Genomic DNA, 24,422 nt, shown 5'->3' with positions numbered 1-24,422 from the left:
CCCCGTTTCATAAGAAGTAAGGAGCTGACCCTTTCTTAACATGGATGAGCTTGTGGGAGAAGAAAATGCAACTTTTCCTCATTAGATTTTGCTTTTTTTTTTTTCTGTTTTTCTTTTATATTGTTACACACATGGATATAAATACAATAAAAATTGTACATTAACACAAAATATGCAAAATAATGAAAAATAAATTCTGAGATAAAACTCCCCTGAGTTCTAGAGACATAAATGAGAAAATCTCTCATAATAAATAAAGGAAAATCCCCAAGCAGTATGCATCATAGATAATGTATAGATATATTTAGAAGTTTCTTGGGGTGGTCCTTAGTTTTAAATTTAATTTTTATCTGTTTTATGCTGCCACATGTGTCAGTTTACCACAGTAATGAGATTCAACGTGCCACATATATATAGACCCTGATATTAGACTAAATCTTCCTTATATTTGATGTTCACCTATTTGAATATTAAAATTAAAAGTTTCCTGTTACATTATATAATGCTTTCCTCTTATGTAAAAAACTCCAATGTAAACAATTACATTTCTAGACTGAACTAACAAAAGTAACAAAGAAGTTGTAACCTATTTCAAAAGTTTTTAAAAAAACATTTGTAAAATGCAGTATATGAATATGGACCACTGAATTTTGTGCCAGTTTTTACTTCCAGAATTCTGCATATCCTGCATATCCATGTACTTCATCCTACACCATGAAATGGGTTATGATCCCCTGGATCCAAAGGGGTCACAACCATCCCTCCTATCTATCCTATTTCTTTATGGCTAGGTCAGACTGAAATCCTAAAATCTTTTTCTTGTTGAAAATGGGATCGGAGTATAGAAAAGTTTGAGAACCACTGTTCTACTCTTTTTATAAATGAAAGGCATAATCCAGCAGTTACAAAAAGTTCACCACACATTTTGCCTGAATAAAGACTGTAGGGCCAATACTTTTGAAGTTGTACAACTGTCATTTAAATACTTGGCTAGAAGTTCACCCCAAACTGAAGCCAATAGCAAAACTCCCATCAACTTCAGTGGGCTAGGATTTCACCCTATACTTTTGGGCATATTTAGCTCTCAAATTCCATTAAAATGTTCACATTTCACTCAGTCAATATATTCTGTTTTAAATTATCCCAATCACATTAAAATTCCATAGAGCTTACCGCTTCCTTGATAATTTCAAATCTTTTCTCATCAATCTCAAAGGTGGTCATTTTTTCAATGATCTTCTTTAACAAGATATGCTGCTTGTCATTATAACCTTTTACAGAAAGCTATGGAAAGAGTGCATAAGTTTCTTTAAACTTGAAAAGTCAAAGAGCAATTTCTAAAAAAAAAAATTTTAAGTGTTTATAATGGCCTAAAACTCATACATACCAATTAGAAAAAACACAGGTATTTGACTAAATCAATTTAAAATCAATTTTACTCACAAGGCGGTATAATGTTGATGAAGACAATACTGTATGTCTTGGTGGTTTTACATACAAAGGACAAATAAATTCACTGTAGCTTAATAAAGAGCAATGTGTCTGAGTATAAACTAACTGTTTATTAGTATGGGCTCTAGTCAGTAAAGTATGTTTGAAGTACTCAAAAATGTTTTTCACTATGGACTTCTCATATTAGTAATAAAAACTAGCTTCCTAGTCTCCTCAAATGTTACCCCAGAAACCTATTTTCAACTCTATATTTAATTTTCCCTCATGACCCATAAATAAATATATTTTACTGGGATGGTAGTAAATAATATCAGGAGACTAGGGTGAGTGTGGACACCTGCAGTCATAAAAGTCAGTATGATGCTAGCTTACAAAACCCAGGGTGTTAGAATCATAGAATATCAGGGTTGGAAGGGACCTCAGGAGGTCATATGGTCCAACCCCCTGCTCAAAGCAGGACCAATCCCCAATGTTAGTCTCAAATGTTATGAGATATGGGTACCTCTATACAAAGTCTTGATAAGGCTGCATATGGGGTAATATGCACCTGGTTATTAATCACCTAAATTACAAAATGAATATATATAAAATACAAAGAAAGGCTACATAATTATTTCATGCTATGAAGAATATCTGATGAGAAAAGGCTCCAAACAAAGGAAAATACAAGATGCAAGTCCTGTTCGCAGGAATCAAAAGGGGACACACACATTATGATCACAGAATCATAGAAATGTAGGACTGGAAGGGACCTTGATGGGTCATCTAATCTAGTCCCCTGCACTGAGGCAGCACTAAGTATTTTCTAGACCAGGGGTGGGCAAACTTTTTGGCTAAATTGCCACATCTGGGTGGGGAAATTGCATACAGAGCCATGAATGTAGGGCTGAGCCAGGGTTGGAGTGTGTGTGGGGGGGTGCGGTGTGCAGAAAGGGGCTCAGGGCAAGGGGTTGGGGTGCAGCAGGAGGCTCAGGGCAGGGGGCTCAGGGTACAGGCCTGGCGCCACTTACCAGGAGGACCCAGTTGAAGAAAACTGTTGATGCCTGCGACCCAACAGAACTGGGGATGAGGGGTTTGGGGTGTGGGAGGGGCTCAGGGCTGGCGCAGAGGGTTGGGGTGCAGGGGTGAGGGCTGCGGGGTGGGGCTGGGAATGGGGGGTTCAAGGTGTGGGAGGGGTCTCTCACCTGCAGGCACTCCCCCCCCCAACCGCAGCAGAGTGCAGAGCTGGTGCTCGGGGCGGGGGCAGCGCGTGGAGCCCCGTGGCCACCCTGCCTAGAAGCCGGACCCACTGCTGGCCGCTTCCAGGGTGCAGCGCGGTGTCCGAACAGGTAGGCACTAGCCTGCCTTAGCTGGGCAGCACCACCAACGGGACTTTTAATGTCCCGGTTGACGGTGCTGACCAGAGCTGCAAGGGTCCCTGGGTGCTAAGGAAAGTGACCCAGTGTCTTACATGCCGCGACCCAGTACCCGAACTTTGAAAAACACTACCTTAGGTAATTTGTTCCAGTCCTTAACCACCATAAGGTGAGACAGTTTTTCCAAATGTCTACCTAAACCTCTCTTGCTCCAAGATCATATGAAACAGTATCAAAAGCCTTACTAAAGTCAAGATATATCACATCTGCTGTGTCCCCCCCCATCCACAAGGCTTGTTATCCTGTCAAAGAAGGATATTAGGTTGGTTTAACATATGTTGAAAAATCCATGTTGACTATTACTTATCACTTTATTATTTTCTAGTGCTTACATCACAACTGATTGTTTGATTATTTGCTCAATTATCCTTCTGGGTACTGAAGGTAAGCTGACTGGTCTATAATTCCCTGGGTTGTCCTTATTCCCCTTTTTATAGATAAGTACTATATTTGCCCTTTTCCAGTCCTCTGGGATCTCTCCCATCCGCCACAAATTCTGAAAGATAATTACTAATGGCTCAGAGATCTCTTCGGCCATTTCCTTAAGTGTTCTAGGATGTATTTAGCCAGGCCCTGCCAACTTGAAGACATCTAAATTGTCTAAGCGATTCTTAACTTTTTTTCCTCTTTCCTATTTTAGCCTCAGAGCCTACCGTGATGTTAGTCATCCAATCACTGCTAACCTTTCAGTGAAAATTGGAAAGAAGAAAAGAAAAAAAAAAAAAAAAAGGCATTTAACACTTCAGCCTTCATGGTGTTTTCTCTTATTGCCTTCCCCCCCTCATTAAGTAAGGGGACAACCCTGTCCTTGGTCTTGGTCTTGCTTCTAATATATTTGTAAAATGTTTTTTGTTACCCTTTATGTCCAATAGCTAGTTTAATCTCGTTTTGTGCCTTGGCCTTTCTACTTTTGTCCCTACAAGCTGCTGGTGGGTTTTTATTTTTTTTAAATATTCATTTCATAATTTGACCTATTTTCCACTTTTGATATGACTCTTTTTGAGTTCAGGTCATTGAAGATCTTCTGGTTATGCCAAGATGCTCTCTTATACTTCCTATCTTTCCTACGCATTGGAATAGTTTGCTCTTGTGCCTTTAACAATGTCTCTTTAAAAAAAAAAACTGCCAACTCTCCTGAACTCTTTTTGCCCCTTAGACTTGCTTCCCATGGGATCTTACATACCAAGTCTCTGGGTTTGCAAGCCTGCCTTCTTGAAATCCACTGGCTTTATTGTGCTTTCTTCTCTCCTACCATGAACTCTATCATTTCATGATCACTTTCACCCAACTGCCTTTCACCTTCAAATTATCAACCAGTTCCTCCTATCTATAACAGCCGCTCCCCTACTTGCTTTCTCTATCTTCTGTAATGAAAAGTGGTCTCCAATGCAATTCCAAGAACTTGTTGGATAATCTGTGCCCTGCTATATTATTTTCCCAAACAGGTGTCTGGGTAGTTGAAGTCCCCTAACACCATCAAGTCCTGTGCTTTGAATGATTTTGTTAGTTGTTTAAAAAAAATTCATCCACCTCTTCTTCCTGGTTAAGTGGTCAATTGTAAGCCCCTACCATGACATCATCCTTATTTTTTACCCCTTTTATCTTTACTCAGGCCTTGGCTACACTTACCAGCTAGTTCGACGGCTGGAAATCGAAGTTCTGGGTTCGACTTATCGCGTCTAGTCTGGACGCGATAAGTCGAACCCGGAAGTGCTTGCCGTCGACTGCGGTACTCCAGCTCGGCGAGAGGAGTACCGCGGAGTCGACGGGGGAGCCTGCCTGCCGCGTGTGGACCAAGGTAAGTTCGAACTAAGGTACTTCGACTTCAGCTACGTTATTCACGTAGCTGAAGTTGCGTACCTTAGTTCGAATTGGGGGGGGTAGTGTAGACCAAGCCTCAGAGACTTTCAACAGGTCTGCCTCCCACTTTTATCTCGATCTCAGTGCAAGTGTATGTATCTTTGATATACAAGACAATAACTTCTCCCTGCCTGTCCCTCCTGAACAAGCTGTACCCTTCTATATAGCAATATTCCAGTCATGTGAATTATCACACCAAGTTTCTGTGCTGCCAATTATGTCATGATTGTGATTATTCACTAATATTTCTAGTTCTTCCTGTTCTCCATACTTCTTGCATTAATATACAGACATCTAAGATGTCCATTAGATGTTGTCTCTACATTCCCTTATCTCTTCCTTTGCACCTCCTATGAATCTTCCAGGACGCAATGACAATCTTTCCAAGGAAGGAATAAAATATTATAGTTATGATTGAAAGCTCCAGATAGAAGATTTCATCCTATATAGTAGAAAAGGTTTTTTCTTCACTATTATTAAAATATTAAATAATCTACCATCTGATTTTGAAGTAGATATCAAAAATGCATTTTATGACAAAGGTTGATATATATAGTCATAATAAAATAATATACTTGAATTGAACATAAACAATTTGAGAACTCAGATACTCCAATAATGTGTGCTATAGAAATGTATCACATATATAACATTCATCTTTCTTTAGGATATCAACATTATAAAAGCATGTCTAATGTACAGAATATACTACAGAACTGCAGAATACCTATCACAGATCTTCTTCTACACTGTAAAAAAAATATATATTGATATATAAACTGAGGGTTCCAGATACCAATTCAGAGTAATATCACTTTACAGCATGAAACTAGAATCTTCACATAATTTTAAAATAAGTTTCCAAAATATGAACTAATTTAACTGCTTATAAAATACTAAAAATCTGATAGTAAATGAGCATAATTTCTTTTAGAATTAACTCTGACCACTGAATTTGAAAATGTCAGCAAGCTTTCAGAATAAAAATATGTACATGTTTTCAGCCAATTACGTGGAACCACTGGAAACAGGATTTTGTGGCGTTAAAAGAAGTCACTACGACAAAGATGTTACAAGCCTTTGAGCACAGAAAATTCAAAGGCAATATATAGCACACTCTGTCCACTAAGCTTTTCTTTGAAGTAGCATTGTGTTCTATAGGAATGTGATGGTGTCGGTGTGTTACATAAAGATTGTTAATAAAAGGCCTTTAACACACCTGCAAGCAAGGTTTTGATAACATATCAGAAATATCTTAGAAATGCCTAAAGAAGTGACAATACATCATAAGATCAATATTTATTAAAAACAAAAATTGCCATAGTTTTGGATTTTAAAATGGTTGACAAAAATCAACTCCAAAGGAAATTCACAAAAATGTATTAGTCCGATACAAACATGCACAAATGGACTCATAGCTCACTGCTGATGAATTAGAGGAACTAAGTATATAGGAAATCTAGAGGGTTAATATTCACTCAACACAAAATAATTTTTATTTTGAAAGTTCAGAATTAATCCATTTTATATACAAAACACACCATCACACTTTCAGGGTTACTATGTTAACAGGTAAAAAATGTGAATTAGAATGCATACAGTTGCAGCGTGCACACATTCACTAATTAACCAAATCGTTCACTGATGATTAAAAAACTGTGTTTTTTAATCGTCATGAGATAGATGCAAGGAAAAAATCATTAACCATCTTGTTTAGAAATGCAGAAGTCAATGTTTTCCCCAAGCTCAACTTAACTCTCAAGCTGTCTTCACTTCTTCCTGTGTTTTTTTTCTTACTTACAAGAATTGCATTCATTCCTGATGCAATGCCATAGATCAAACCTGAGAGGCGTGCTGCATATGTATACTCTTTTAAATCATCCTTCAATAACCTGATAAACAGGTATGTCATGTTGCAATGGAGAGGATCAGCATAAATGTAGCGACTAACAAAAAGAAAAACAAAAGAAATGCTTTGATACCTCAAGCAGTGACATAGTAATGGATGAAGAAACATGACTGAAGAGTATGTATATGCAGCCTCATTATTCGTATCTCTTCGAAAAGAAAGTTGAAGTGAACCATTTATTTAGCAGCAACGTGAAGATTTTTTTTTTCTTTGTCAGAAAGTCTTTCAATAGCTATCTGACACAGAATGAAACTAAATCGAAACTCAGAATTAGATGAATCACTTTTTTTTTTCTTTTTTGGAGGAGGAGCAAATCTTACAGCTAGCTAATCGATGAATGGTGTAAAAGAAAGGAGTAAATTTGCTTAGTATAAATGGAAATATTGTTGAAGACTTAGAACAAGATTCAACTTAACATTCAAATTATGAGAAAGTATGGTTAGCTATCAAGATTCAAAAAAGGAGTAAAAATAAAACCGTAGACCATCGATGGAAAAAAAGCCATTTTTTAAATAAAAATGCTTCCATCAAATCAATATAAAAATCTTGATGAGTGGAAGTAGATTAAAGGCTCTAAGATTTTCCTTGATTTGGGTACTTACATACATCCCATAGATGGTATTTTGGAGGTCATAGTTCAAGCCAGCTAGTTCTGCTGCATATGCATACTCGTTGAGGGAGTCTTTGAGTAGTTCAAGGTACAAATAGGCCATGTTACAATGCAAGGGATCCACGTAAGCAAATGGGCTGGAAGAAAACGTTGAAAGTAAAATATCCAGTTTAATTATTTCCCAGTTCTTTTTGGCCCTTTAAGTTTTAGCTCAAGAAAATTTAATATTTAAATACTATGCTGTTGGGTCCCCTTATGAAGTATTACTATTTCAAAACAACACACACAGATAACCAAAAATAGTGGTTGATTTCTTGTACGGTTTCAGTGTTACCCCGTTATAAATATACATTCAGGACTTTAATTTAAATTCCTGTTCTTTTTAAACTGGTAAATCATACCATGCTATATTAACTCTGCTGCTGAAGTCAGAGCTCATCAAGTACATAATTAACTTAAATAAACCCTAAGTATTAAACATAAATAACTAAGATTAATCCAATTACTAAACATTAAGCAGATTAATTCTTTCATGCTATCAGAAAATACAATAGTTGTTATGTATAAAGATGAACAGTTACCAAACCACTGTATGCAAGGCACTGCAGGATTTCCTATACTCAGAGCAGGAAATAACTGCAGCATCTCCCATTCCATGGTATAGTAACTGTATGAGATAAATGGTGTCTTTTTTAATGAAAACAACTGTACAAGTTCCAGTGTTTTGATAGTATTATCTAATCTTATACAATAGCTACATACATCTCTTAAAAGAGAAAGGCAACTCAAAGACTCAAGCCATGTTTCAACAATATTGATATCTGTTAAATATTGGTATTTATTAGAGCACCACAAGCTAAGTCAATACTCTCAATAATTTATTCCTATTTTGGTCAGTTATTTATTTTAATAGCATTATATGCATGTCTATGTACATAAATTTATAATAAAATGTGACAGACATAATAAGCAGTACATGAAATAATTCCTTGTTGAAGTATTGATTACCAAATGCATACTAGTGTTCACTATATACATGAAGACAAGTCCCATTTCCAACACACATTTGTGGCAAAGCTTAAAGATGAACTGCAAATGTTTTTTAAACATTAAAATTTCCTAATTTTTTTTTTTTTTTTTTTTTGGCAAAACCTGGATCTCTGTCTCTTTCCCAACCCCCTAAAGTTAGGGAATGGGATGACAAGAGAAACTAAAAGGATACATTTTCTATTACAGAAATTGAGTGGCCCTTCAGAGTCAGATTTCCAACTCAATGGAAGTTGCCAACCCACTACAAAGCTACAGGCTCTGTTTTGGCTGGCCCTTTTCTGAATACTTAGCATGAGCCTAGAATGAGTCAAGGTAGGATGGGGCTGTTATTTACATTTCCCTCTATCTATATAAGGAACATCCCAACAACTGATTAATTTGAATATGTCCACTTATGCATCTCCCAGGATAAAATACTGAAATCAAGGTAATATACCAGCCAACCATTTAGACTCCTCGATTACCCCCCAAATGGACTGAATTCTTCTCAAGTGTGATACTGGAACCAAGACTTGTTATTCTGGGCTATTTTCAGTATCTATAGCAACTATAACTCTTGCTATTCATTTGGCTGGTGAAGACCAATAGGGGCATTTGGGACTAGGACTATTAATTCACTTTGTGAAAACAGAATGTAAGCCATCCTTAAAATGGTGATAGTAAGGGCACTGCTTAAGAAGCTTTTTTTGAGGCTACCAACCTCACCAGCTAGTGCTACATTTCTAATCTAGCAATTTAAACAAGATTGTTGAGAAAGTTTTGTTGGAGCAATTCAGTCACATCTTGATCTCACAGATGATGTCCTGTTCTTACCAGCCTGGTTTCAGACATGAGTTTAGTACATATCCAATATTTTTGTGCAGGGTTGTTGACTTCCTCCTAGCAATGACACAGATAGCATCCTTGCTGATTTTTTAAGCTCTACCAGCAGTCATTCAATAGCATTAACCACAAGGCTTCTGACTTGCCTATGGAGCCTTATTGGCAGAGATGGAAAGGCTCTTCTTATAAAATTTGTTTCTCCTCTTAGATCCCAAAATGTGAAAATGAGTATTTGTTATTCTTCTCTTGTGCATTAAGCAGGACCCCAACCTTTTAACCTGTCTGTCCAATATGTATGTATAACTGCTAGGGGCAGTAGTGAGACATTCTGGCCTGTACTTTCATAGATAGGTTATGCCATAGAGATCTACTTTATTTATTTATTTATTTATGGTCAAACCAAGGTATAACTGTTTCTTTTCCAGTACCTGATAGACAGGGAAGTAGATGGGAGAAAAGTGGTTTATGCTTAATTCAGATAAATTAGAAAGGATGCTGATAGATAGGAAGAAGTGGCTTTGGGAAATGGCAAAAATGGGGTATACACCTTCTTTTGGAGGTGTATGTCCAATCTTTGCCAGTACATTTCACAATCTAGGGGTTCCTACTGAAGCCACTGCTGCTCCTCAAGTGACAACTTTTGCAAACAATGCCTTATTTCCATGTACGGTTAGCCTGGAAAACTTTGACAGTTCCTTTGTGATGCTGATCTAGCCACAGCAATTCACACTTTTATAACCTGCATATTGGATTATTTTAAAAACACATTATTAAGGCCTATACTTACAAAATACCCAGAAACTTCAGCTAGTGCACAACAGAGTGAGGCAAGGCCCTCTAAACACAAACAACAGTACTCTATACATGAAATTCAAGGTGCTGGCAATGATATACAAAGTGTAAATGGTGTGAGATCAAAGAGCACTCTCCTTCCTGCTTCTGTCTTTCCATTGATGACAGGGAATTCTCAGTGAAGGACTCAGGCCTTTTGAACCTGCTCTCTCCAGTGGTCTGCCAGTACTAAACTTTACCACGCTTTAGGCCACCACTATAAGACTTATCTGTTCAGGCCTTTGAAAGCTTTTGAGCTGAGTTTAATAAGAGGATTGGGGATCAGCACTGGGATTTTCACAGAAGCCTAAGTGAGTCAGACACTCAACTTCTGCTGAAAGTCAACAGGAACTAGTCACCTAACCCCCTTAAGCTTCTTTCAAAGTCCCAGCCTAGTTTCCTCCTCAAACTCTTCCCTCCGGTCAAATGGAGCAGACAGTTGCATCACTGGCCTTGAAGCTAAAATGCTAGCATTTGGCTATTTTACAATTTATTATTTTTATAAATGTAAAGCACTCTGTTGCTCAGTGATGCGTGCCACTATAAGTTTCCAAATAAACAAAATTCCAAAATAGGAATGCAGACTATGCCTATTGAAAAAAAAAATAACAGCACCGAATTTTAATAGCCATCTGCCTAAATCCTGGGAAATCTAAAATGTAGGCCTCCTGGTTTCCCTGCCAGTGTGAATGACTCTACAGCCACCTTAAACAAAAGGTTGGAAAACTTCCTTATTAAACCATTAATTTACTTCTCTTTTTAAAAATGACTGATTGTCAAAATTCCTAAATCATAGTCTAGACAACACCCGAGGCTATTTAACACCCTATGGAGTGTCTGACAAGGCCTGCATCCAGAGGCCTTTAATACAAGTTTCACATGATGCCTGCATCCCAGGGTTTCCAGAGTCTTCAACCCATAGAAGCTTCACAGAGTGCCATATCCTTGGTCCATGCTGAAAATTTTGAGGTTGAGAGGGAATGATTGACTATCCTCATTTTCCAATTTTAATTTCATCCACACAACAGGTGCTGTTAGCATCATTCAGCCAGAAAGTGCTCCAGGGATCCTGGCTGCTCAGAGCTGCAGGCAGTAGAAATCCTCCTAAAGGATCAAAGGCTATACTCCAGACAACTTTTTTTGGGATATAGTGGGGTCTGATGTAATGAGGGAGACTGTATTTTTCAATAGGTTCCACTGAACTGCACTGAGTCAAAGTAAACTCATTCTGGAACAGGTCATGGTGGCTCAAATCTTTTGCAAGGAAGGCAGACCTCTGAGGTAAGCCTCTTCACTACACCTCTGATCACAAAAACGTCATTATTCTGCTCAAGAGAAAGAACAAAGACTGTAAAACCCCTGGATGCTTTAATCTTTCTCCATGGGAAGATGAATGTCCCACTTTACTTCTTGTGACAGCAGTCCTGGCCAAGCTCAAGAGAGACAAATGTTCAATGTAACCTCATTGTCAAATATTAACACAGACAAATCTGGTTTCCACTTCTATTGTAGATGATGGTGGTCAATCTCACCAAGCCACATATCTCCTCAGAATTGATCATATAAAATCAGGACACCTTCTTGATCCCATCTCTGGCTCCTCGCCTCTGATCATTGCTCCACAGAGGAGGAAAGTGGCATTTTAAATAGGGTATTTCAAGTCCATCTAGCTGTTCAGAAAGAACATACCAGGAGAGTCTATGAATTCAGCTGGCAAAAGGTTCACAGTTTGTTGTGAATATGTCCAAGCGAATCCCTTCACTTGCTCTACATTAGAACGGTTTTAATTACTTTTTTCATTTGTCATACACTGGGTTGCAAATGGCATCCCTCACAGTTCATTTGGAAGCTATTTCACAGCCTTTCATAAACCTGTAGAGGATAAAACTTGTCTCTGTGCATCCCAAAGTGCCCAGTTTTGGATGTACATATTGCAGTGGGTATCTATTGCAGCAGGTAGAAATGGAGAAAGAGGAGAAGGAAAGTTACTTACCTTTAATTCTTGTTTTTGTAAGATAGGAAAGCCCAACAGATTACCATTTTATCCTCCCACCATTTTCTTAGACATAGATATAAATTAGTTTGCTCTGTTTTGTACTTTCAGTGGTTGTCCTGTAGCTTCAAAAGGGAGGTGGAAAGAAAGGCAGTGTCTGGCCAGGCTAGTGGCCCCCATACTAGCAAGTATTCTAGCTTGGAACTTGTAGTAAGTGAAACCTGACCTTGTCAGTCAGCCAAGTATGATACAGACTGGTAATTTATTGCACCTAAATATTTAGAAAAGGAAATAAGTTTCCTCAGACAGGGTGGGTTGATAACTGTTGACATTCAAAGTATCTTCAGAAGGTAGGAGTTACAGCCAAGTACTACAGTTTTTTCAGTCTTCACTCCCATGCCCTTATACAATATGCCTGAAATTGGAAGGCAACTATCACAAGGCCCTCTACACATATTATCTGCTATTTTCTGATGAAGGGAGCATGACCACTGTTGCACACACAACAGTGAAAGACAGTAACAGACTTTCTTAGAATGGCTCTATATGATGATCTATTGATTTTGATTATATTATATGGATGGCAATTTTTTTATGCTGGAAGTTTGTTAGGATATTGAAGAAACTCCTAAAGGTCTGCCAATAGCACCTACAACACACTCCTAATGGCGATTCAAGACAAACATTCAATAGTGTACCCATGAGTGACTATAACATCTCATACTCTAGTCTTTTAAAAATCATCACTCTGATCCATCAGAAAAAACAAGGAGAGGTTCTGAAATAATTTAGACGCTCTCTGGTCCACCATGGGAATCATTGTCACATGACATTCAACAGCCAATACTGCTTCAAAACCAAGAGCTGAAAATGATTGCTCCAAAAGAAAGATCCACAACACTAAAAAGATAGACAGGTTTCCACATTCCCAGAACTATTTTCAGAAGTAAATCTCTTGCCTTGGCCTTTCTTGCCTTTAGCAATTTTTTTAAATGATACAACTCCCCATGAAGAAAATAATATAAGACCTGATTTAACTTTACGGTATATACTGCCAATGTGATGTCATGTATCTTCATTTGGGATCCCCATATCTGTTGCTATCGAAGATGTTTCCCCCAAAATCAAAAAGTGACTTGATAACAATCATAAAAATAAAACTTTGAATGTTTAAAACTTATGTATGCATTATAGAAACTAAACAAAACCTACTCTGATTTGTGATTATATAAAAAGTGTATAAAACCACATCAGCATATTTAATATGTAAAGCTCTACCGTCAAATACTGAACTTGTAATTTATTCATAATTTAAAATATAACATCTTTGAAACAACAAAGTGAATAATAAGCAGTAGCTGTTGTCAGATGTGTTTCAGGTATAGCAAATAAAGGATTAAGATAGATTGTTTTGAGACTGGATTAAGTATTTAATGTTATTACCAGCTTCTCATAAATATTTATCTGAACACCAACTGCTTCTTTCTTCAACTACTGCATAATATATGAGGTGTCCTGACATGTTTTATTGTCTAATATTACCAAACCAGAATAAACCAGTACTCTAGATCATTTTGAAGAGTTAATGCATGCATGAAAGTTTTTGCAACTTAAATGCAGATTTCCTGTAAAGAATAAGAAACTTTTGGGAGTTCAATTAGTGTGATATACTTAATATACTGCATACCTGAAAAACTCAAAGTTGAGACAAGCTTTTGGCAAGAAGAATTTGTCATCTTGCTTGAACCATAGTTTGCTCATAGCGGTGTCCTGTGTCAAGACAAAAAAAAGTTTAAATTTTTTTAACATAAGACTTTATATTATGCTGTCACTTCTACTCTCAGTTTACATTTTTTCCTTAAATTCATGTATACATGACTGGTGTACACAACCATCCGGCCTTGGAGTGCGATTCTCACCTCACGGTAGCCCCTTTATGCCTGATAAAAGGGCCAGAATGGTGTAAAGGAACCCTAAAAACTTCATGTCTAGCTGGGGGGAGAATTCCCCTGGAGCAGGAACTGTGGAAGACAGCCAAAAAAGCTGCCATATGAGAAACCTTGCAAGCTCTAGTGTAGGGATGTGCCAGGGCACGGCTGAATCATGCAGAACTGTGGAGATTATGGGTAGTGTGTGGCTAATAGGTCAGCCTAGGGAGGCTGCTGTAACTCACTCCAGAGAGCAGCTGAGGATCAGGAGGACACAAAGATGGCTTAAAGTCACCATAGCTGTCCCATTCCCTCCACCCTCAGCACTGGGGCTGCAGACAGACAATCTCATCCCCATACTTCAGGCTAAGTATATTATTTCTTAATCAACAGTCTTTAAATAAAATGTATGAACACACATTACACTGTTATAATAATACGGAAAACAAAAATATCCATCCATTTATAAGCAGGAAAATATAGTGATTAAAAAAAAAGACAATCCTCAAGTTTTGTTTTAAAATTCTCAGTGGAGGAAAAAATTCAAAAGAACTGCAAACAAACTGATGTAAAACAGACAATCTTCATATTTTAGCCCTAGCTATCATTTCTCTCCCAACTTTTTTTTTTTTTTTTTTTATTTCCATACATGGTGATAGAGGTAACATTGTTATGGCAGGCTGATTTTGTGGGGATGGGGCATTCTTTAAACATCTGTTTGTTGCTGCTCATAGGTTTGGAATGCCAGTAGTCCAAGAAGGAGATGGACTAGTGAGCAGAGTGCAAGTGGGGCCATCAAAAATACACAATAAATAGATATAATTGCATGTCTTTTTAATTTATAACATAGAAAATCACCTTTGCCACTACCACAAATGCTATAAGTGTATACAATTTAATACCGAAATACATTTACTTTTCACATGCTTTTTACGTATAAAAACGAAGCCTTCTCCCTCACTGCCCATCTCCCCATACACAACCCCCCACTTACACTACAATGCTGAATTTTTCACATAACTTATTTCTATAGTAACAAATTCTCATTCTAGTAATATTACTGCTACTATACAAAATTCACAATAAATTCTCTGCTGGCAGGAACAGAATAGTAAAATGGCAGTTACTGTGTCCATTGTGTCAGTTCAAGAAGCTTTGAAAGATTTTGCTTAAGAAAAGATTTAAAAAGCAAATCAAGTTTCAAAAGCTGTGACGCACTAACCATGGCTCATACCAAATTGTTCCTTTTGGTATGCTGCTAGCTTCTCAAGTTTTTGTAGAATTTAAACTTTAATTTAAAAAAGTGTCTAGCCTTTGTTCTTGTGAAGATAGCCTTCTGAAAGCAGAATATAGTCTTGTTTACTGAACCTGATGTCTGTCCCTATTCAACTCTATGACTCTGTGACAGTGTACCCCATAAGGCTTTATGGGGAGGGGGTGCTTATAAATGTATGTATGACATAACTGGAATATGTTTTGTGCTGCCGACGGGACGCAACAATCGATCCCCGAATCGACGCTCTTACTCCACCAGCGGAGGTGGGAGTAAGCGTCGTCGACGGGAAGCCACAGAGGTCGATTTTGCCGCCGTCCCTACAGCGGGGTAAGTCGGCTGCGATACGTTGAATTCAGCGACGCGTTGCGTATCTTAAATCGACACACACACCCCCCCCCCAGTGTAGATGTAGCCTAAGTAAGCTTTGGGAGGCATTTGGTCAGCTTCTTTAGGAAGGAATTCGCCAGGTTAAGTACCTGATCAGGAAACACTTGGAGAACAATGCATCTTGGAATGCTCCAATCCACATAAGAAGTCTTCCTGGAGACATGCAAGATACCATGTGGACAATGGTTTCGGCCTGTAAAGACTGAGTCATGCAGGGACATGTGACTTGCCCAGGTGACTCCAGAACTCCATCTTGGAGCTGGACTTTGCATAGGACGGAGGAGGGGGGTGTCTATTTAAACCCGTGGGAGACCCCTCCATTTGGTCTTCAGCTGGCTAAAGAAGGAGCCTCTCCACCGCCCCAGGATAGTTGAAGGAAACTGGAACAAAGGACAGTAACTACAGGGGGTGTGAGTGATTGCTGGACCCAGGCTAAAAGGAGATTAGCCTGTGAAAGGGAGCATTCTGGAACTGGTGAGATTATCTATATTTAGTTTGATTAGACATAGATTTGCGCATTTTATTTTATTTTGCTTGGTGACTTACTTTGTTCTGTCTGTTACTACTTGGAACCACTTAAATCCTATTTTCTGTATTTAATAAAATCACTTTTTATTTAGTAATTTACTCAGAGTATGTATTAATACCTGGGTTAGCAAACAACTGTGCATATTTCTCTATCAGTGTTATAGAGGGCGAACAATTTATGAGTTTGCCCTGCATAAGCTTTATACAGGGTGAAACGGATTTATCTGGGTTTAGACCCCATTGGGAGTTGGGCATCTGAGTGCTAAAGACAAGCACACTTCTGTGAGCTGTTTTCAAGTAAACTTGCAGCTTTGGGGCAAGTGATTCAGACCCTGGGTCTGTGTTGGAGCAGACGGGAGTGTCTGGCTCAGGAAGACAGGGTGCTGGAGTCCTGAGCTGGCAGGGAAAACAGGAACGGGGTAATCTTGGTACTTTGAGTGGCAGCATCCAAGGGGGTTTCTGTGATCCAGCCCGTCACAGACTCTAATTCAGGAAAGCATTTGCGCTCAGACTTCAGTCATCCCTGTTCATGACAGCATGTACGCATTTGCTTACGTCCCAATGAGCTGGAACTTAAGCACATGTTTAAGTGCTGTTCTGAATAGATATGCTTTCCTGATTGGAAGCCTATGTTAACTTTAAATTCAAAAGATATCAATGTAGATTACAATATTTTACTGCTACTCATTGATGCACAAATATTAATTTCCTGAATTATCCACTGTGGTTGCATGTCACAGAAATTAGAGACTGAAGAGATCTATTAGATTTGGTGTCCTGCCAGCGTACATGCTTTCAATATCTCTGGAAAAGCAAGGGTAAGAAGACCATAGAGCAGTGGCTCTCAACCTTTCCAGACTACCATAGCCCTTTCAGGAGTCTGATTTGTCTTGCGTACCCCCAAGTTACAGTTCACTTAAAAACTACTTGCTTACAAAATCAGACATAAAAAAACAAAAAGTCTCACAGCACACTATTACTGAAAAATTGCTCACTTTCTCATTTTTACCATAGAACTATAAAATAAATAATTGGAATATAAATCTTGTACTTACATTTCAGTGTATAGTACATAGAGCAGTATAAACAAGTCCTTGTCTGTATGAAATTTTAGTCTGTACTGACTTCACTAGTGCTTTTTATGTAGCCTGTTGTAAAACTAGGCAAATATCTAGATGAGTTGATGTACCCCCTGGAAAACCTCTACGTACCCCCAGACGTACATGTATCCCTGGTTGAGAATCACTGCCACAGAGAACTTCCAGGTGTGCTAGATAAGCTACGTTCATTCTGTGATCCAGCAGCAACAGGACAGAGTTGCAGAAGGTTCATCCTACATCCAACTCAGCAAAGCTCATCACTCTTGAAAGAGTAAAACTATTTCTTGACTCTGAATAGCCGAGAAATTATTTTCTCGTACTCAGAAATGTTGAACTTTGCTGAAAGTGCGAGGGGGTCCTTGCTTGCTGCTACCAGAAAGGTAGGGAACAGATAAGTGTCTTTGCTTGCAATTGCAAGCTCTTTTCATGCACAGCTTCAACAGGACAACCTTTTCTACTTTGACTTACCAACAAATGCTCAAAAAAAAAAAAAAAAATCCGTGTGGCAGTCACTCTTCTGATCAAGAAGTTTCAATATGATTTCTATCCGTGGTTCACGCTCTTTCAAAAGGATCAAGAAAGGGTTCAAGCTATTGGCAGACCCATTTTCAGGGGAACCCAAAGAAAGAGTCCACAGTTCAGCTAGAATTGACTGATTTTATTGCTTTCTTTGTTGCTGGTTGAGGTTTTTAAGAAAGCAGTTTACAAACTTTTGTACTTATGAATTAGCTATATATGACAGGTTAATCTAGATTATTTTAAAGCTTTTATCAGGGAATAATGACTAACCTTCCAGCAAGCTAACTGGCTGACATAACTTCCATTTGATGTAAGAAATACATATCCTTACCTTGATAAGAGCAGGGTACTGTGGTGCATCCTTTTCTAGTGGCAAAATTTCAAAGTTAGTAGGAATAAACTCATTCTTCATTGGAAGCTTGAATTTCCCATTTAGGTCAGCATTTTGCCATTTCTGGATAAACAACAGAATGGTTATTAGTTAAATTTCTAACTAGCAGATGGATATATACTTAAATCCTGTAGCTCTGTAACAGAAAACATAATTTTGTTCTAGTATATACACTCATAATATATCTATATTTATATATTCTAAGCAGATTAGGATGTGTGGCCTGACAGAGCGTGAGTATTTCTTTCGAGCATACTGCAAGGCCAACTCATTTTAAAGTGGGTAGATAATTTTATCTGATGAAGGTTGTTTCCCCCTTCCCTTCTTTTTCTAAGGTTTTCATTTACAGAAGTCCACTAAATTTTGCACAATATATTCCTTCTATAAACTTGAGAAAACAAACATTCTGAATCAGCCTCAGAACCATAGTTAAATGGGATGGTATTTCCATCATAAATTTCTTTTTCAGGACAATTCTAGTTCATAAAAGTTACTTTTGGCTTAAATGTGATTATATAATTTTAAAAATTCACTCTTTGTAGCAAAACAAAATTGTCATTTTATGTTGGATCTGTTTTTACAGAAGAAAGAAAATGAGTTTATAGCCAAGTCAGAAATCCTTCTCTCGTCTTTTAACTAAAGCTATCTTTGCAAACAAAATGTTGATCAATAATTTTTGGCATTGAAAACAATTAAATCGCCCAGGTTATTAAAAATAAGGATTGAAAAATCCAGGCCCTATTGAAGTCAATTGCAAAACTACTATTGTCTTCAATATGGCTAGGATTTCAGACAAAAATTCATACAGAGGGCCAATCAAAAGTCAATAGGAGTTTTACCATTGACTCCAAGGGTCCAGAATCAGATGAATAAGCCACAATTTTTTTGTAACTTATTTTTTAAATATGTATTGCAGATTATGGAGGTCTTACAAAGAAAATGTGCAAAGACCCATTGATTTCAGTGGATTTGATTTATAGCTATCATGACAAAGTACCTCAATGTACTATTTCATAGCATGCAATGAAAAGTCTTGAAATACTTTTAAATTAGGGTCTAATCTCCATTGCTTCCGAACAGACTGAAATATCATTGCTAACGGCAGTTGTAAGTGCAAATTCTCCTTTCCACAAATAGGAAAATTAAATCTCCATGCAAAAATTTTATTTCAGAAATGGAAATCTAGTAACATGCCTGGATGACTTCGTCAGAAATTGCTTCTTGCTTATACTGTGTTCCATACCACTCTTCCGTTCGATCAGTTTTTCCTTCAAAAGATTTAGAAACTATTGCAACCCTAAAAACAAACAGACAAAAATCAAACACACTTAGGTACCAAAGTACTTTACCAACAAATACACAAAATAGCGTGAGAAATCATTTCATTCACCACTGAAATGCAGTCATCTCCAGCATGGAGCTTAGAAGCTGTTCAAGATGCATATTACCTGCAACTGAAGAATACCATCTCCAAATGAAACCACAGGAATATTTAAGCCAACAGTATGCATGTATCCAAATTTAACACACAATCATAAGCCCTTAATCATAAACTTTCAATTTGTACTTGTTCAGCCACAATAATTTTACGGTTCAGAGTAAATGAAGCTCTAGAGGTCGGGGTTATGTGCAAGCTTGCATGCAATTTCTGATTTCTTGGATTCTCCATCCTTGTTTTATAATTTGTATTGAGCAGTTTTAAAACAATGATCCTAAGAAATCCTAAAAAAAAAAAAAATCTGCAATATGACTACTGCATTTTTCTCAACACCTACATCAGAGACCAAAATTATTAATTAAAGTAGTAACTGTACAAAGATAAGATTTTCAATATACACATTTTATGCATGACCTAGTTTATAACCACAAAGATTTAGGTCCTATTCCTGCATGCTGAGCCCTATATGCAGAGTTCAACATAAATTGCTGTTTATTAGTTAGCAATGAACCTCTTCACTGTGGTAGCAGTTTATTTTATACTTTTTAATCAATACACATTGTCAATCAGAAGCCTACAAGAGACATGGCCAAGAGGAGGAACTCTAGAATAAAAGAGGAGAAACAGTGCAAGTAACTAATTACAAACCAAGATGTTTTCAACAGTCTTCACAATAAAAGTGCCAAGAAAACAAAACCTTGAATTCTATAACAGTTTTTACTACAAAATGGTATATTCAACAAAGAAGCTCAACAGGAATTACAAACTAGATTAAAAGGCACATAAGATTTATGAGAATTCTGAAACAGTTATTGCATATCCAGAAAGGTCATATCCTCATTATCTTTTTCATAAATTTAACATTTCATAGAGATGTTTAATAGCAAAATAATTAACAAAATGTCAAATTTTGTGCAGATGGTTAAAATACACACTAAACACATGTGCTGTGTATAGTCTATTAGATTATGATGAGCTCTTCAAGCTAGGGACAGTCTCTTATGTGATTGTACCACACAATTGGGTCCTGATCCCATAGGAGGCATTTGGACATTTACCAGTATCAAACTTAAATAATAAAGAGTATGGTTTTTTTGAAGTATTTATGGAATTTCTTTTATAAAATGCAGTAGAAAAGTTTAAATGTATGGAATGTTAGTGTTCTTAATGTGCATTGATCTACATCTCACTATTCTACTAACTAATGGATTATGGGACCACATTTTTAGTGCAGCATGGAGGGGTGCCACCCAACAGTTTGTGGAAATTTGGATTATATTATACGTAACTTCAGATACAATGTTTCACTAATTCTAGAAGTAAAAATTCAGAAATGCTTGTGAAAATATTCTGTGCCTTGTAACAAAGGCACATCAGGGAGTGAGGGTGTCACCTGATGTAGTAAATGGTAGGTTTTTTTAGTTTTGTTTTTTTTCAAAAGGATATACTCCCCTACCCCCAACATCTATTGTCACTGCCACAGAATATCACCAGAGCTTCAAATACTGAAGCAGGATTTGTACAGTAGGCTAGATTATTTTGAGACCAATATTTCTAGTCAGGTATGCTAAGGAGGGATGATCAAATCTCATGCTTCAGGGATGCAGATAATTACTGCAGGGGTCAGGAAGATAATTTTTACTTCCCACCTCAAAAACCATTGGTCAACTGGCATTTTAAAAAAAAAAAAGGTTATTCAGAAACAGTAGCTTGAGACAATTACCAGAGACAGAATACTGATCTGCCATAGCAAATGCAATGGTCCTATAAACATTTTTATTCCAATCATATACAAAACTGACTTGTGCCCTCATACATATTTAGAGTGTATTTTTATTTTTTAAAATAATATATAAATAAAAGAGGAATGTTAAAAAGAAACAAGTAGCAGAGAGGAAAACCTTCCATCCTTAGAGAAGTATTTGTCCTCACAATACAGCAGATACTTACCCACTTACCACAATAAAACCTGCTAGAGATATTACTGATTATACAAAAATGTGCCACCACTATATAATTCTATTACATTTTGCATTCTGACTTGGACATCTGGTGAAGAAGCTGTTGTTTACAAATGAAGTTGCTAAGAGACTATGAAAAATAAAAGGTCTTTTAGAATTTGATGTGCTTCTCAGACTTCTTTTTAATGACCCTTTTTTTCCCCCTTTGAAAGCATCCTACTGAACCTAAATATTGCTTCATAAAATAGTTGTTATAAACTAGATAAAATTCCATGGACCCTACTAGCTGAGCAACAAAACCAAGGTGTTGGATTTCTTCGTAACTATAGTGGTGTGTAATTCCATATTTCATCCCCCTACACTCTCCCACCTTGAAGACTAGATGCCTCAGAGAACTAGTAGGGATACACTCATCTATCACACTGGTGGGTAGGGGAAGTGGGAGAGAGAGAGACAAACAAACTAGTATCTTTTTGAGAGAACACCTGGTACATTTCAGTCAATAATAGCTACTGCTGATCTGGCAGAGATCAAGCTAAAGTCCTGGGAAATCACACAGATATATGGATACCAGGTGTAATAAAACTGAACAGATTCTGGGTACCTATGAGGAGGCCTGTGCAGTTGTGAAAGCTTAGAAATACAGTAAATAAAGTATTTGACAATATTTATCTGATAGGTAGACAGCATCAGATGAGAACTGAGAAAATTCCTCATCTCTCTCCATCTGAGGAACCTGGGGATTAGCAATGCCTTCAGTTGAGAGGGGGAAATTTCTGGAGCAATTAGCCACTATCAAAGAGAGGCATTGGTCCATTGTTTTGCCTTCTCATTTAGTAATTTGTAGAGTTTAGAAGATTTGGCTGAGAATAAGCAGAATGAGGTGCTTGTAGAGACAAAGTGCTGTAAGTTAATTGTTGCATGGTTAACAGCTCCAGAACAACTGCATTATCCAACTTTTTCTGAGAGCTCAGAGGAAGTATCTCTAGCTCCTCCAAAAGTGAGGAGTTAGCTTCTGTAACTTGATAATCGTTCAGTATAGGAAACTAGGTCATTATGGAAAAAATAACTTCCATGTTCATATAGTTCCTCTTAGAGTCCTTGTTAGATAGGTCAGGTTTGATTAGGTCAAAATTGCAAGAAACAGCAAGGATAGAAATGGAATGTTGGAAAGTTCTAGGTTAGTGCTTTTCATTAAAAAAGCAACTCACAATTTTTAAGGATACACTATCAGATGGGACAAAGGGAGTAGGAATGATTTTAGCTTTTAATGGTGGAACCAAGGAGGTCTTAATAGTAGGTCTTTTTCTAATAAATGCAGGTGTTTGCCTGAGGTTGGCAAAAATGAAAGAGTTCGCTAGACGTGCTTTTGCCAGATGCAAAGATCTTGCCTATCAGAAAAAGTAGGTGAGGCAGGAAGGAGAGACACAGAGAAAAAGAGTCACGTTCCCAAGGCCAGGTCCTATCTTGGAAGCCTAGGGAACTATCCGAACATAAAGCTGTTTTGTTGTTGAAGTCTAGCTCTTCACTAGCTTAATTTGAGGCTGATGTTGTTTGTTGCCTTGCAGAACACCAAAACAATGGCTGGGAGATTTATCATAAGACGAATTAGAGACCTAGTCAGGCTGGTTTACACTGCCCTGCTACAAGTGGAGTAGCTATGGGTATGTCTAGTTTGGCTAGTTACTTTTTTCAGGAGCATATCATGGCTGTTACGATCAAGAGGAAAACATATCTCTACACTGCAATTAAACACCTGCGACTGTCCAGGTTTTAGCAGTCTCGGGCTCACAGGGCTCAGGCTATGGGGCTGTAAAATTGTGGTGTAGACATTCGGGCTGGGGCAGCAGCCCAAAGCTCTGGGACCCCACAAGTGGGATGGTCCCAGACATCTACACTGCAATTTTGAAGCCTCGCAGCCTAAGCCCTGCAAACCCAAGTCAGTTGACATGGTTCAGCTGCAGGTGTTCAAACTGCAGTATAAACATATGCCCTACATGTTTTCCTCTTAACCGTAACAGCCATTTTATTCTCCTGAAAAGGTAACTAGCCAAAGGGAAATTCTGGAAGTAAGAGGGAGAGCTAAAAACTCCTGCTATTCAGTCCATACACTCACAAGAGCAAAACTGGGGAAAGCAATAGTGCAAAACTGTTGATAATATCTGCTAAAGGGAAGCCCACCACTAGAATTAATCAATCAAATGTTTGCTAGGCATTACATAAACAAATAAGGCGGCAATTTGCCTGTCTATTGGAGCTTATGATTTAAATATATGACAAGATGCAACAGCTGAGAGCAACAAATAATAGCATAGCAGAAGAGTTACATATACAAGGTTATGCAGTTAAGTACGTCCCGTGTGCATCTTAAAAATTAGCAAGATATGTTGCATTATTTTTCTTTCACAAAAGGTGCCATGAGATCCTTCACTTTCATCCAGTCAGCCAAAGTCAAGAAGAAGCGACCATTTAACATTTTAACTGAAGTTTGTACTCCTGTCCTCTCCTCATTTCTGCAAGCTCTACACTTCACTGTAAACCAAGGGTAAGAGCCAGCTCCTAATATGGGACATGATTCTTTGGCCCAACTGCTACCAACTGAACCAAATCAACCCAGATTTATGATAGATTTACAGAAATGTGGACATGGACATACCAGCAAGTTTAAAAGGTGAAATAAACCAGTAACTGATGGGTAACCCTAATCAAATGCTAAAAAATAAAAATGCAAAATCCCCTAACACGTGCTGGAAAAGTAGCCACATGATTAGTGACCCTGGCATGCGACAATGGCACATGTCCAAGTGGGCAAACAAATAAGAACTAGTTTGTCTTACCAGACTTCCTGTGTGCTATGCCTCTACCACCCAGTGACAATTTTTAGCACAAATGGATCAAAGTCACCCAAATACTTTGTCCCATTGTTTACTTTTATTTCCCCATCTGTCTGTA

At 37.7% G+C, this 24,422-nt stretch overlaps 1 protein-coding gene across 2 annotated transcripts in view; it reads right to left on the bottom strand.

The window, feature by feature from the left end:
• IDE (insulin degrading enzyme) overlaps nt 1–24,422 on the bottom strand; it is a gene marked incomplete in the record, with an annotated part of 104,741 nt that overhangs the window by 23,511 nt on the left and 56,808 nt on the right. Inside the window, 5 exon segments of one of the 2 annotated variants that reach the window (XM_034777460.1) lie at nt 1,174–1,284; nt 6,529–6,673; nt 13,630–13,712; nt 18,012–18,134; nt 19,266–19,368. In XM_034777460.1, coding sequence (XP_034633351.1) covers nt 1,174–1,284; nt 6,529–6,673; nt 13,630–13,712; nt 18,012–18,134; nt 19,266–19,368 — 565 coding nt within the window. 2 annotated transcript variants of the gene reach the window in all.

The sequence above is a fragment of the Trachemys scripta genome, chromosome 7 (genome assembly GCF_013100865.1).
Source record: "Trachemys scripta elegans isolate TJP31775 chromosome 7, CAS_Tse_1.0, whole genome shotgun sequence".
NCBI classification, from domain to species: Eukaryota; Metazoa; Chordata; order Testudines; family Emydidae; genus Trachemys; species Trachemys scripta.
Note: the sequence above shows the minus strand (reverse complement) of the source record. Positions and strands in the feature narration are given on the sequence as shown.